This window comes from Peromyscus californicus, unplaced genomic scaffold (assembly GCF_007827085.1).
Source record: "Peromyscus californicus insignis strain IS unplaced genomic scaffold, ASM782708v3 Scaffold_13__1_contigs__length_99412109, whole genome shotgun sequence".
NCBI classification, from domain to species: Eukaryota; Metazoa; Chordata; class Mammalia; order Rodentia; family Cricetidae; genus Peromyscus; species Peromyscus californicus.
In genome coordinates this window covers 98,305,505-98,318,950 of record NW_026294424.1, presented here as the reverse complement: position 1 = coordinate 98,318,950, position 13,446 = coordinate 98,305,505, and the positions used below count along the sequence as shown (strand labels likewise).

Sequence of the window (13,446 nt, the reverse complement as noted above, 5' to 3'; positions counted from 1 at the left end):
CTGTGTAGCTTTGCGCCTTTCCTGGGACTCACTTGGTAGCCCAGGCTGGCCTCGAACTCACAGAGATCCGCCTGGCTCTGCCTCCCGAGTGCTGGGATTAAAGGCGGGCGCCACCACCACCCGGCTGAATCTCATTTCTTTAAGGTTGAGTGGATGTCAGAATTATGCCTTTGGTTGTTCCAAACTCTTTAAATGGAAGCCTGTTGCTACAGTATACAGAAGGGATATGATAAACTAATTCATTTTAATAAATCAGAGCAAATAGTAGATTGCTTTTGCCTTTGCAGTAATTAACTTTAGTGAGGGTCTTCTAACAGGAATATAAAGATTCAATTTGGACTGGAATTTACTAAGTATATTCTAAGTTAATGGTTGGCATTAGTGAGATATTCCATCTATGACAATTTCATACATGTATATAATGAATTTTCTTTCTTTATTTTTTTAATTATTTTTATTTTATTTGCATTGGTGTTTTGCTGCATGTATATAGACTGTGTGAGGGTGTCAGATCTTTGAGTTATAGACAGTTGTGAACTGCCATGTGGGTGCTGGGACTTGAACCCAGGTCCTCTGGAAGAGCAGTCAGTGCTCTTAACCACTGAACCATCTCTCCAGCCCTGAATTTTATTTCTTCTTAATCCTCCTTTACCTCCTCTTACCTCCCCTGCTTAAGTCCTCCTTCCAACAAGTCCTCCTCCTCCTCCACTTTGACATCTGTGTACGTGAGAGAGACAGAGAGAGAGAGAGAGAGAGAGAGAGAGAGAGAGAGAGAGAGAGAGAGAGAGAGCGAGAGAGAGCGAGAGCGAGCACGAGCTGGAGAGAGTTTAATATTTATTATTTAATAATAATTGAGAAAGAGAGTTTAAATATTGTCTGCATGATCATGAGTGTCAGGTTTATCAGTGGCTGTAGCCAGAACATCCCACAGCAAGTGGCTATACAAATAAAGAAAAGGACACCTTCTTCCACCTACAACCATTAGCTGAACCCTGAGTGGTGGATCAGCTTCATGAGCCCCTCCCCCTGCATGATGAAATGCGGATGGGTGCGATGTTGGGCAGGCCTCTTGTAGGTGATCACAGCAGCCCTGGTTCATGAGCACAATGACCTCATCGTGTCTAGAAGACAGTTTTTCATACTGGTGTTTTTAAATGTGTTTTATATATGTGTGTGGGTGCACACGTGACACATGGCCTGTATGGATTTTAGAGCTTGAACTCAGGTTGTTAGGATTGGTAGCAAGCAACTTGACCTGCCAGGCCATCTCACTAGCCCCAGAAAACAGTGTTCTTCAGAACGTCCCATCTCTACCTCTTACATTTTTTTTTTTAAACCACATCTTCTATATGTTCCCTGAACTTTAGAAGGGATTTTATAGATGTCCAGTTTAAGGTCAAGCACTCCACACTTAATTGTTCCCAGAACTTTGACTAATTGTGAGTTTCTGTGTTACACTGTCCACTGCAAAAAGAAGCTTCACTGACAAAGCCTGAGATCAGCACCCTTCTGTGGGTGTAAATATTAGTATTTAGAAGGCAGTTGGGCACTATGTCCGTTTAGCAAAATAACAATAGTAGGTTCTTTGCTAGGGCCTCCCCAGCCACAAGCTCTCGACCAGATTTACAGTGTTAGGCATGAATTCTTTTCTGTGCAGCGGGCCTAAAATATAATTAAAAAGTGGTTAGCTATCCTCATAACAGTCATACCAAGACTGCACCAGCGGACACTTTCCCTGGCAGGTTGGTATTGTAGCATACAGGGGCCCACCCCTGGGTAAAGCTGTTGATGACATTGTCTCCACCCCACAGCAGCATACACACCACCTTCCAACTGTGCAAGTGAGCTGCAGGGAAGCCGCTTCCAGCTCATTTCCAGCTTTATTTCTCTGTCCTGCTGCCCATGTGTGCTGTCTTCAGCATTAGGTTTCTACAATTGAGCTCTGGTGGGCGATCAAGAGCAATGACAATAATCTTTAGTTTTGGAATCTCTGGAGCCTCTCTGACCATATGTTAAGTCTCCTGATTTTAAATATTATTCTGTGCTTTCGGAATGCAAATTACTGTCCTTTTCACAATTAAATTTGTAGATTTTTCTTTGTAGATAGGATCAATAGAATAACATCATTTTGTCTTGTTGCGTAGTTGGGTTTCTATACTTTCTTGGCTTTACTGTTTTTTGGTTTTGTTTTTCCCTTCTTCCCAAGACAGGGTTTCTCTGTGTAGCCCTGGCTGTCCTGGAACTCACTCTGTAGACCAGGCTGGCCTTGAACTCATAGAGAGCCACCTGCCTCTGCCTTCTGAGTGCTGGGATCAAAAGTGTTTGCCACCAATGCCCGGCTGTCTTTAGTATTCTTTGATTTCTCTAGTGAACTGGGCTGATCTGTGAATTGGCAACAATTGTTTGAAGGTGAGGGTGAGATATCTGAATAAATAATCTTGCTCTATACTTCCTTCTTTTGCATCCCATACTTCATCCTTCTTGTTTTTCTTGTGAGCTTTTCTTCAATAACCATGGCCATAAGGCCTCTTCTGTAATACTATTCCAAAAGGAAATAAATTCTAGTAGGGAGGGGTACTAAAAGCAAGAGGTAGCTTGGGGTAAAATCCTTGCCCATCAGTACCTGAAGCTGAATCTTTGTTGTATTAGATGCTTCACTGCTGTGTTCAATGGCTTAATATTGTCTTAGAATTTCTTTTCCATATTATCCTTTCCCTCCCTAGAATTGTCACACAAGGTTGACATATAGGATGTGGGGAGAGACCACCATTTTATAGCTTTGGACAATCCATAATGAGAGTTCTGTCTACTGTCAGAAGTTGGAGCAGATTTTTGTGTATGCATTGGTGTTCTAGTGTCTGTGAATGAATTAACTGTACATAAACTTAAGGGTGGCTGACCTTATGTTAATTCAGAAGTGTGTGTGTGTGTGTGTGTGTGTGTGTGTGTGTGTGTGTTTGTTTATACTCATGGGCATGTGTGCCATGGTACATGTGTGGAGGACACACTGTGGAATTGGTTCTCTCCTTCCATCTTTTATGTGAGCTCTGAAGATCAAACTCAGACGCTCCGCTTACATGGCAAGTGCATTTACTGGCTGAGTCGTTTTGCCAGCTCAGAAGCTCTTCCTAAGAAACATTATTTGTGCCAGGTGGTGGTGGCGCACGCCTTTAATTCCAGCCCTTGGGAGGTAGAGGCAGGCTGATCTCTGTGAGTTCAAGGCTATCCTGGTCTACAAAGCAGTTGCTGTTTTTGTAGAGAACCTGCGTTTGGTTCCCACTGCTTACGTGGCAGCTCACAACCATGTATAACTCCAGTTTCAGGGGATCTGACACCCTCTTCTGGCTTCTGAGGGCGACAGGCATGTATGTGGTATATGTACATATATGCAGGCAAACACATAAAATAGACCTTTAAAAAAAAAAGATAAGAAAGTTCCCAAATCTGGATGTTAGAATAATGGTAACAAAAGCAGGTTTAGCCCCCATCACCTCAGTGAGTTTTGAGTAAAACTTATCAGGATCGCCAAGTTTGTGGTAATAACTTCAATACAACTAAAATATGCCTTCTGTTCTATCCTTAGGTGGCGACAGACAAGGTGGCAGAGAAGCTGAGTTCTACTCTCTCATGGGTGAAGAACACAGTGTCGCATACAGTCAGTCAGATGGCCAGTCAGGTGGCAAGTCCATCTGCTTCATTACACACTACATCCTCGTCTACCACCCTGTCAACACCAGCGCTTTCCCCATGTTCCCCGTCAAAGTTGAGTCCAGACGACTTAGAACTCCTGGCTAAGCTAGAAGAACAGAATCGGTGAGTGAAATTGCTGGACATTTCTCTTCTTCAATCAGTTTTAAATAAATATTCATTCCTACTGAGACTGTTTCCTGGTTTCTGATCCCTTGTTTATCAGAATTACTAAACAGACATATTCAGGCATTTCTTTGAGGAGGTTCGTCTAGGACTAGGATTTACCTTCAGCTAATAGCACGGCAGATTATTTTTCTTAGTATAGCAGACTAAATTCTTCTGGAATTTTATGAATTATTAAGGCAAAACTATCATTTTGACTTTATTTTTTAGAGCTGGGGATTGAACCCCTAGGCCTTGATACATGAGACAGACACTCGCCTATTGGCCTATGCTTCTCCCATCCCTACTTTTTTATTTTCAATTATTTTTGAAAGATTTATTAATTTATTATGTATACAGCATGTATGACTGCAGGCCAGAAGAGGGTACCAGATCTCATTACAGATGTTTGTGAAACACCATGTGGTTGCTGGGACTTGAACTCAGGACCTCTGGAAGTGCTCTTAACCTCTGAGCCATCTCTCCAGCCCCTTATTTTCAATTTTTGAAGTAGTTCCCTTTGGTTAAAGTATAAAAGAATTCAGTCTAGTATGGATATCTGATTTGTATTTTAGAGTCGGAAAGTCTATGGAAGGCAAAGTACCCCACTCTCATGAGTATGAGAGAGACAGTAATTGTTCCTTCTTTTGTCCCTGTTTAGTCTGTTGTTAAGCTTTGAACTCTTTGGAGCAGGGTGTGGGTGCATGCTTGTAATCCCAGGAGGCAGAGACAGACAGGTCTCTGAGTTTGAGGCCAGGTTGGTCTGCATAATGCGTTCTAGGACTCTTTGGACCATCATCCACAGAAGAATGTGAGGAACAGCAGTCTTCTGTGCCTGGCCAAGGTACATAATGCTACAGCTTTAAGTGTGACAAGGATCATTTTGAATAGCTTTCTTTGATGTGTAACTCATGTGATGCACACATATTTAAAATGTACAGTTTAAGGTTTTATTTATTTATTTGTTTTTTTTGAGACAGGGTTTCTCTGTGTAGCCCCAGCTGTCCTGGAACTCACTCTGTAGACCAGGCTGGTCTTAAACTCACAGAGAGATCCATCTGTCTCTGCCTCCAGAGTGCTGGGACTAAAGGTGTGCACCACCACCGCCTGACTGACAATTACTCTTGACATACTTTCTTCAGTTATTTTAGTTCATGTTCATATAAACATTATTTTTGTTAATAGAACTGAATCATGATCAGGGTCCTGGAAATCCCAAATGTGTTTCCAAGGCAGCCATCACTGTTGTGGGGTGGAGGGCTGAAAAGTGTCTGAGCAGACCAAAATGGAGTCAGGACAGGATGGCTTTGCCTTAGTCACTTCAGGTATGATCAGACATTTTTTTTTTTTTTTTTTCTGAGACAGGGTCTCATGGAGCCCAGGCTAAGGGGAATCTTGAACTTCTGATTCTCTTGCCTTTATCTCCTGAGTGATGATGCTATAGGTGTGTACTACCACAATTTATGTGGTACAGGAGGCCAGAAGAGGGCATTGGATCCCCTGGAACTTGATTTAGATCCACCTTGTAGGTACTAACCATGTTCTCTGGATGAGCAGTCAGTGCTCTTAAGTGCTGAGGCATCTCTCCAGCCTCTTTCTCAGGAGGTTGGTTCTCAAATCTTACTTTCCTATTGGTGGCTTATCATTCTCTTAAAATATCTTTTGGGGGCAAGAGAGATGGCTCAGTGGTTAAGAGCACTGACTGCTCTTCCAGAGGTCCTGGGTTCAATCCCAGCACCCACATGGTAGCTCACACCTGTCTGTAACTCCAGTTCCAGGGCTTCTGACACCCTCACACAGACATACATACAGGCAAAACACCAATGCACATAAAATAAAAATAAATAATTATTTTAAAAATGTTTAAAAATATCTTTTGAAGAACAGAAGTTAAATTTGTGTGTTTGTGTATTTGTGATATGTGCGTATGTCTGTGTGTACACATGTATGGAAGTGCATGTGTGGAGGTGGAGGCCAGAGATTGGTGTTGAATGTTTTCTCTGTTGCTTTCCTCCTTCCTTCCTTCCTTCCTTCCTTCCTTTTCTTTCTTTCTTTTTTTTTTTTTTTTTTTTTTGGTTTTCCAAGACAGGGTTTCTCTGTGTAGTTTTGGTGCCTGTCCTAGATCTCACACTGTAGACCAGGCTAGCCTTGAACTCATAGAGATCCGCCTGGCTCTGCCTCCCGAGTCGTGCTGGGATTAAAGGCATGTGCCACCACTGCCCGGCTTCCACTTTTATTTTTTTGGGTCAGAGTCTGCTGAACCTGAAGTTTATTGATTATCTAGCTAGAAATTTCCAGGGATCTGCCTGTCATTGCCCTTCCTTACCCACCCTCCACTGGGGTTACAGGCAAATGGCCACATGCCCAGCTTTCACATGAGTGCAGAGGATCCAAGCTTAGGTCCTCCTGTGTGCACAGCAAATGCTTTACTGCCTGGCCTGTCTTCTCAGCACCTGGTTTTACATTTGATGAAGGACTAATGTAAAGTTGTACTTCTATGGGTTGTGCATTTGGTAACCCAAGATCACACCAATGTAGATGTATCCAACCTTCCCATCAAACAATAAACACAGAACCAATGCAAAGAAGAAAGCCAAGAGGTCAGAGCTAAGAGCCAAAACCTTACCCTTCCTCCTGCAGTGGTCCTACCTCTCCGAACCAGAGCTACCCCTGTGTTAAAGTCTTTATATAGAGTTCCTGTCCTGCCTTCTCATTGGTTGTAAACCCAACCACATGACCGCCTCCTCACAGCCTGTCTGTATAGGCCTCCAGGTTTTCCATGATTGGTATTAAGATTAAAGGCATGTGTATCCAATAATGGCTGTATCCCTGAACACACAGAGACTTACCCAGCTCTGCCTACTAAGTGCTGGAATTACAAGCGTACGCTACCACTGCCCTGCTTTCCTATGGCTTGCTAATAGCTCTGACCCCCGGGCAACTTTATTTATTAACATACAAATAACATTTTAATACAAATAAAATATCACCATATTTCCCCTTTTCTATTTTAATAAAAAGGAAAAAAAGAAAAAGCTTATAACTAATATAAGAAAAACTATATACAAAAGGATAATAACTATATACAATATATACAAGTAATAAATACCTAAACAATGTCTAGTCCATTTGTATTTGACAAATTCAGAGAAAATAATTTCATTATCTATCCTATTTTGGTAAGTCCAAAATGTATCCTAATTAATCTTCAACTATAACTAACTAACCTTCAACTATAACTAACTAATCTTCAACTCCCTCAGAGACCCAAGAAGGAAATAATATTAGCTAACAAAAATAAAAACAGGAAGTGCACATAAGCAACCTCCAAAAAATTTGTGAGTTGACAGAAACAGACAGCTGTCTGGACAGTCACCTGAGGCTTCTCCGAAGTGCTGGGGCATCATCTTCAGCCTATAGGCCCAGCATATCCGACAGACTCATTTGTGAAGCAGGATGTACACAAGGTCAACAGTTCAACCTCACATTGAGTGAGAGTAGTCCATGTACCAGAAACACCTGAATTCCACCAGTGTCATGTCATGATTCAGGATTTCAAATTCTGGAAATTGCTGATGGTTTTCCAACTCAGCTGTCCATTCTTCCTGGCTGTGTATATATGGCTTCATCTCAGCATCCCATTCTTCTCCATATCCCTCCATCAAATGCCAGTCTACTATTGAGAGGCGTGAGCTTAGTTACTCTTCAAGAATAACTGTTTCAGCTGCTGTTCCATTGCATATCAGAGGCCATCGGCCCACTGCCTGTTCAGCTGCCTTCGAAGAAAAGGGCACTGTACCTTTTTCGAATTGCGAAGGCCACTTCAGGGATGGTGCCATTTTGTCCTGGCCTCTGAAGATGCCTTTTGATAAAGCCATAACCACACTTGTTTTGGCAAGAATCAGTAATCCTTTGTTTTATGTCCTGTTTGTCCATTTTGTCCTGTTGATTCGAGGATACTTTGTTGTCCAGTGGCTAACTTTTGCCACAATGAAAGTTAACTCCATATGCAGTTTCTTCAATGCCCATATTTTCTCTGAAGTAGATTGGTACTGCCAGGAGCCGACATGTCTCATAGTCATAACAAAAAAGAAAAATTTTCTAAGTTATTAAAACATTTTAAATGCCATATTCTGTAGATCTCTGAAGGGTTTGAAGATAACCTGTCTATCTAAAATATATCTACTCAATCTTGAAAACATACCTAATATAACTACAAGTTCTATTATAATATCTAACTACTAACTTTCATTTCTTTATATCCTAATAGTTGGTAATAACATTCAAGGATCAGAAAATTGCATTACATTGTTAGATGAACGGTACAATTAGAAAAATATATATAACATTTTCTAACAATATCAATTTCAATATATATAATTTGTATACAATACACCAACTATCTTCTGTATTTTCTTCTAGTTTTACTTATTTGTAAAAAGAGACAGCTCCTCACTGTATTGCTAGGCTGCCCTCAAACTCTTGGGTTCAAGTGATTCTACTGGATTTACTTGTATGTGGTACAAGATCCGAGTTTGAGAAGTACTTTTTAATTTTATTTTTATTTTATTTTATATGTATGAGTATTTTACGTACATGTATGTATGTGTGCCATATATCTGCCTGATGCTCACTGAGGCCAGAGAGGGCCTTGGATCTCTTGGAACTGGAGTTACAGACAGCTGTGTGCATGTTTGATTGTTCCATGGCATTTGTTAAAATAACTTTCTTTTGAGACATGGTCTCTCTGTTGGGTAGCTCTAGCTGTCCAAGAACTCCCTATGTGGCCCAGGCTAGCCTCCAAGTCTCAGATATCCCCTGCCTCTGCCTCCCCAGTGCTGGGATTAAAGGCGTTTGCCACAACCAGCTCCTTTCTTTGTCTAATCATTTACTTTTTTCATAATTACTCAGATACTTTAGTTAAATATCAGTTGTTTATAGATGTTTGAGTCTGTATCTGCACTCTATTTCATTCTGTTCATCTATTATTGTTTTGGTCTTAAGGTTGTGCTGCATAGCCTTATTTATTATGGTTTTGTAATAGGTTTAGAAATCAGGTATTGCCGGGCGGTGGTGGCGCATGCCTTTAATCCCAGCACTCGGGAAGCAGAGCCAGGCAGATCTCTGTGAGTTCGAGGCCAGCCTGGACTACCAAGTGAGTTCCAGGAAAGGCGCAAAGCTACACAGAGAAACCCTGTCTCGAAAAACCAAAAAAAAAAAAAAAAAAAGAAATCAGGTATTATTAGTCTCCTGTGGTAGTTTGAAAAAGAATGCCCTACAGGTTCATATATGTCAATGTTGGTCCCTAATTTGTAGAACTGTCTTAGAAAAAATTAGGAGATGTATCACTGTAGGTAGCTCTGACTTTTCAAAAGCCTAGGCCTCGCAGAAAGATATATTTAATTTTATTAAAAACAACAACAACAACCCAAGTAAAATGTCATACCTGAAGATCTAGCTTTCTTCCTCCTATTTGGCTTTGCCACCCTATCATTTCTCTGATCTCTGCAGTAGTTGGTAAGGAAGTTGTGTATTTTACAAATCTAAAGTAAAAAGTACTTGACAAAATTGCTACTTTGATACCACAGTAGACACTCCTATTTATCATGTATGATTCCCTTCCTCACATGGAGATACCACTCCGTTTGTGTCTGTAACTGATTTCAGAGGTAGAAAAATGGGGGCAATGTTTTAGAAAGTTAAAATGTAAGAAACATCAGAATAGAAATTATTTTCCTTTACATGGTTTCATTGCAACTATTTCTTTAGAAAAGTCAGTGTATGTGGCAACACCAGGAAAATGTGAAGAAATTGTGCAGTGCGATATCAAAGATTTGTTTGAAGAAAGTTAATAATTGATGGACTTAGGTTAAAATAGCACAGCTTTTTTTTGGTTTGTGTTGAAATGTGTTTTTCATATTAAAAATACAAAGGCATTGGCAGAGATGAATTTAAGGAGGTAAGTTTCAAGTGTGATGGTGCATTTTAGTTCAACGGGGAAGTATTACTGTTTTAAAGTTTGAACTACCTATTTGTGATGTTTAAAATTTTAGTATAACAACCATGTTTATTTCCTTTTACTTAAATTTACTTTTTAGCATATCCTTCAAGGAGAGATACTACGATGATAAAACAACCATTTTTATACTAAGTATATTTTATGTTTTTAAAATATAATGACCATAAATCTTTGATATCTTAGTTTAAATGTCCACATGAGATCTGCACTGTGGAGTGTTTTAGCCACTAACCCCATGGCTGCCGGGCCCTTCAAAGGTGCCTCATCCGCCTTAAACATGCTGTTAAAGGTAGACTATACCAGATTTTGAAGGCTTGTTTTTAAAAAAGTAATATAACATTAATTTTAAGAAAACTTGAGTGCATTTTAAAATGACATTTTTCTCTTTTGAAATGACATTTCTTTATATTGGATAAAGCAGCTCTGTGTGCTGGTTCATGCTAATCCTAGCACTTGGAAGGCAGAAGGATCACCACAAGTTCCAGGTCAGCTTGGGCTATAGAGTGAGACTCTATTTCAAAATAAACAAAGAAACCCAAATAAATAAAACAATAAATCATTTCCGTTTTCAGTTCTTTGTGTAAAGGAGTCTTGAACTTGAGCCGTCATTTTAAAGAAAGCAAAGAAAGAAATTGGTTTTTCAGATCTATCATTTTGACACTTTTGTGTTGTTTTCTATGCTAAATTCTTGTGTCTGTTAATTCCCTGTTATTTTTTATTGATCAGGGGAATTTGTATGTGTTGATAGGAAAGCATGTGACTTCTCTGAGTCAGGCATGTAGTTTTGCTGGGGTCTGAATGTTTGTGACTACAGAATTCCTGTGTTGGACTCTAATCTGAAGTATAAGAAGTCTTTTGGAAGCTCTGTTCTTAATGTCTTATAAAAAAGAGGTTTAGGGAGCCTTTGGCAGCACCTGTCATGTGTGAACACTTTAGTAGAAGGCACTATTAGTGAGACATGGCCCTTGTCAGACCTGAATCTTAGTGCTTGGATTTTGGACTTCCCAACTTCAAAACCGTGAACAATAAATACCTGTTGTTTATAAATTACCTAATGTAATTTTGTTATAGCAGACCCAGATAGACTTTAATGAGCCAGATTTTACTGATTTGTTAACTATTTAGTTGACAAATTATTCTCTTTCTCCCAGCATGCTTCCCGCCCTGTTTTGTTGTTATATTAATAGAGACCTTGGAACCTTAGGCTGGATACACTGTTCAGTTTGTGATAAGACTCTCTGCTTGAAGTGCCAGAATATTTAGCTTTCCATATGGTTTTCTAATACAGCATTTTCCTGCCTGAGTTCTTTATAAACTATCTTAGCAGTTTACAGATTACCGGTTGGTGTGCTGACTAGTTGCTGTTGTATTTTGCTCTGAAAACCACAGGAAAACACTGAGCCAAATCTCATCTAATATTCAAAGTGTTTAATGTCATCTGTTCACAGTTGCTGAATTTCTGTAATCTTTACCTTTTTCTTTCCTGAACTTTATTTAGGCTTGTGTTTCAAACTGCTGTTGGTACTGTCTATAAGGATGTCTTCCAAGTACGTCAAAGCCCAAATACTGATTCCTGAAAACTTCTTTTCTGTTGATACTGTTTTAATTTCTTGACAACTTCATACATGTATGTAGCATAGCTCTACCATATGTATCTCCTTCTTCACTAACTCTCTCACTCCTACTGAACCTCTCTCCCCTAGACAGGTTCTCCATCTACTAGGGTTTCTTAACTGCTGAGGAAAGTGATTCCCTGGCCCTGTAACCATCAACTGCCAATGGCTCCTGGGGGAGTGCAGCCCCATGGGCACCTCCTCACTCCAGTCTTGTCAAGGTGACCACAGTTGCTGCCGTGTTTCATGGCACGCCCTCTCCCCATCGTCCTGCCTTCATAAATCTTTATGCTATCTTTTCTATGGTGTTCCCTAGGCCTTAGGAGAGGTACTGGAGATATCCTGTCTAGGGCTGAGCACTCAGTAGTACTCACGCTAACACTTGAACATACGTGTTTCTCATTGCACATGTGCACATGCTCACATGCATGCACGTGCACACACAGTAGAAAGAAGTTTCTCTAAGGTTGAGGGCAGCAATAATCTCATGGGCTGGCTGGTTGCCAGCTGCAGGGGTCGGGTAGGATGAGAGTGGCATGCCAGGGCCCTTTGTACTTTTCAATTACACAGTGTGTTACATGGGTTTTTGTTTTTAATGGTTTTTTTTTTGCATGCAGGCTTCCATATGCAAAGTAAACAGCCTCGGCTTTCAAAACAAACAAACAGACCTAAACCAAAGCCCAAACCCCAGAAGAACCCAACACAACAAAAACTGCTGCTCGTATGTATGCCCCATGAGGCCTGTGCTGTGTACCCCTTTCCTGAGGAAGGCAGCGTCTTGGTGCTGCTCAGTTCTCAGAACCAGAGATATAAAGTTCATCTGTTAGAGAGAAAACCTAAAGTACCCTCCATTTTATAGTCTCTCCTGGTTCTCTACTTCATGTAGGATGGTGAACCCATGTGGTGAAGAAAATAACTGAGTAAGTTTTAGAGGAACTTTCAGTGGCCACAGACTTTTATCTGATGCTGCATCCTAGTTTCCTAGTTTCCTGGCTCCGGTCTAGAAATGACTGACTTTCAGGCAGTGTGTCCTCTTCCACTGTTGTAATTTCTTAATTACGTTGAAGTTGTTAACCCCATTTAACAATAAGAAATGAGAGTACTTTATTCTAATAGTATATTTTTATAAACTCTGCATATTAAGGCATTTGTAAATGCTTTTCTTTTCTTTCTTTCTTTCTTATTTTTATTTCACATACATTGGTGTTTTGCCATGGGTGTTGGGTCTCAGAAACTGGAGTTATAGACAGTTGTGAGCTGCCATGTGGGTGCTGGGAATTGAACCAGGGTCTTCTGGAAGAGCAGTCAGTGCTCTTAACCACTAAGCCATCTCTCCAGCCTGTAAATGCTTTTCTTGAATGCCACGTCCAAATATAATCCCGTGTCATTTGTGACGTAGATCTAGGAAAGGCTTTGTTGGTGGTTTTTTTGATGTGTGAGCTTTAGAGTGTTCTCATACAGACTCGCCCGCTGCTCCCTGGCTCTAATCTGTATATTGTATAAATCATGTAGTTAATGATAAGAGGCTCTAAATCTGTATATTGTATAAATAATGTAGCTAATGATAAGACAATGGTATTTGTGTTATCTAAACAGAAAAGGCACACAGAAAAATGCAACATCAAAGTTAACAGTGGTGTGCTTGTGTATGGCATTTACCACAGCAGATCTTGAGGCTCTGAGCCAGCGAGTAGATGTGAAGGTGCAGTATGCCACACTGCTGCAGGCCTTATGCACACTTACTACAGCGAGTGCCCAATGCATGGGAAGGCCCAGGAGGCTGCACTTCAGTTGGCTATATATAAATATATATATATTATACTATATACTATATAATTAAGGTTTAGGATTTTTTTGTTTTGTTTTGTTTAAAAACAGCCTCACATATAGCTGTGACTGGCCTGGTGCACTCTATACAGGCTGGCCCTGAACTTCTAGTGATCTTTCTGCTTCTGCCTCCGA

At 40.4% G+C, this 13,446-nt stretch overlaps 1 protein-coding gene across 7 annotated transcripts in view; it reads left to right on the top strand.

Moving 5' to 3' along the window:
• Positions 1 to 13,446, top strand: part of Evi5 (ecotropic viral integration site 5) — a 159,881-nt gene that overhangs the window by 36,660 nt on the left and 109,775 nt on the right. For all 7 annotated transcript variants that reach the window (XR_008217597.1, XM_052735690.1, XM_052735694.1 and 4 more), the window contains exon 2: positions 3,584 to 3,813. Coding sequence is in view for 6 of the 7 variants with exons in the window: in XM_052735690.1 (XP_052591650.1) it covers positions 3,584 to 3,813 (230 nt within the window). In the remaining variant the exon portion in view is untranslated. The remainder of the gene's footprint in view (positions 1 to 3,583; positions 3,814 to 13,446) is intronic.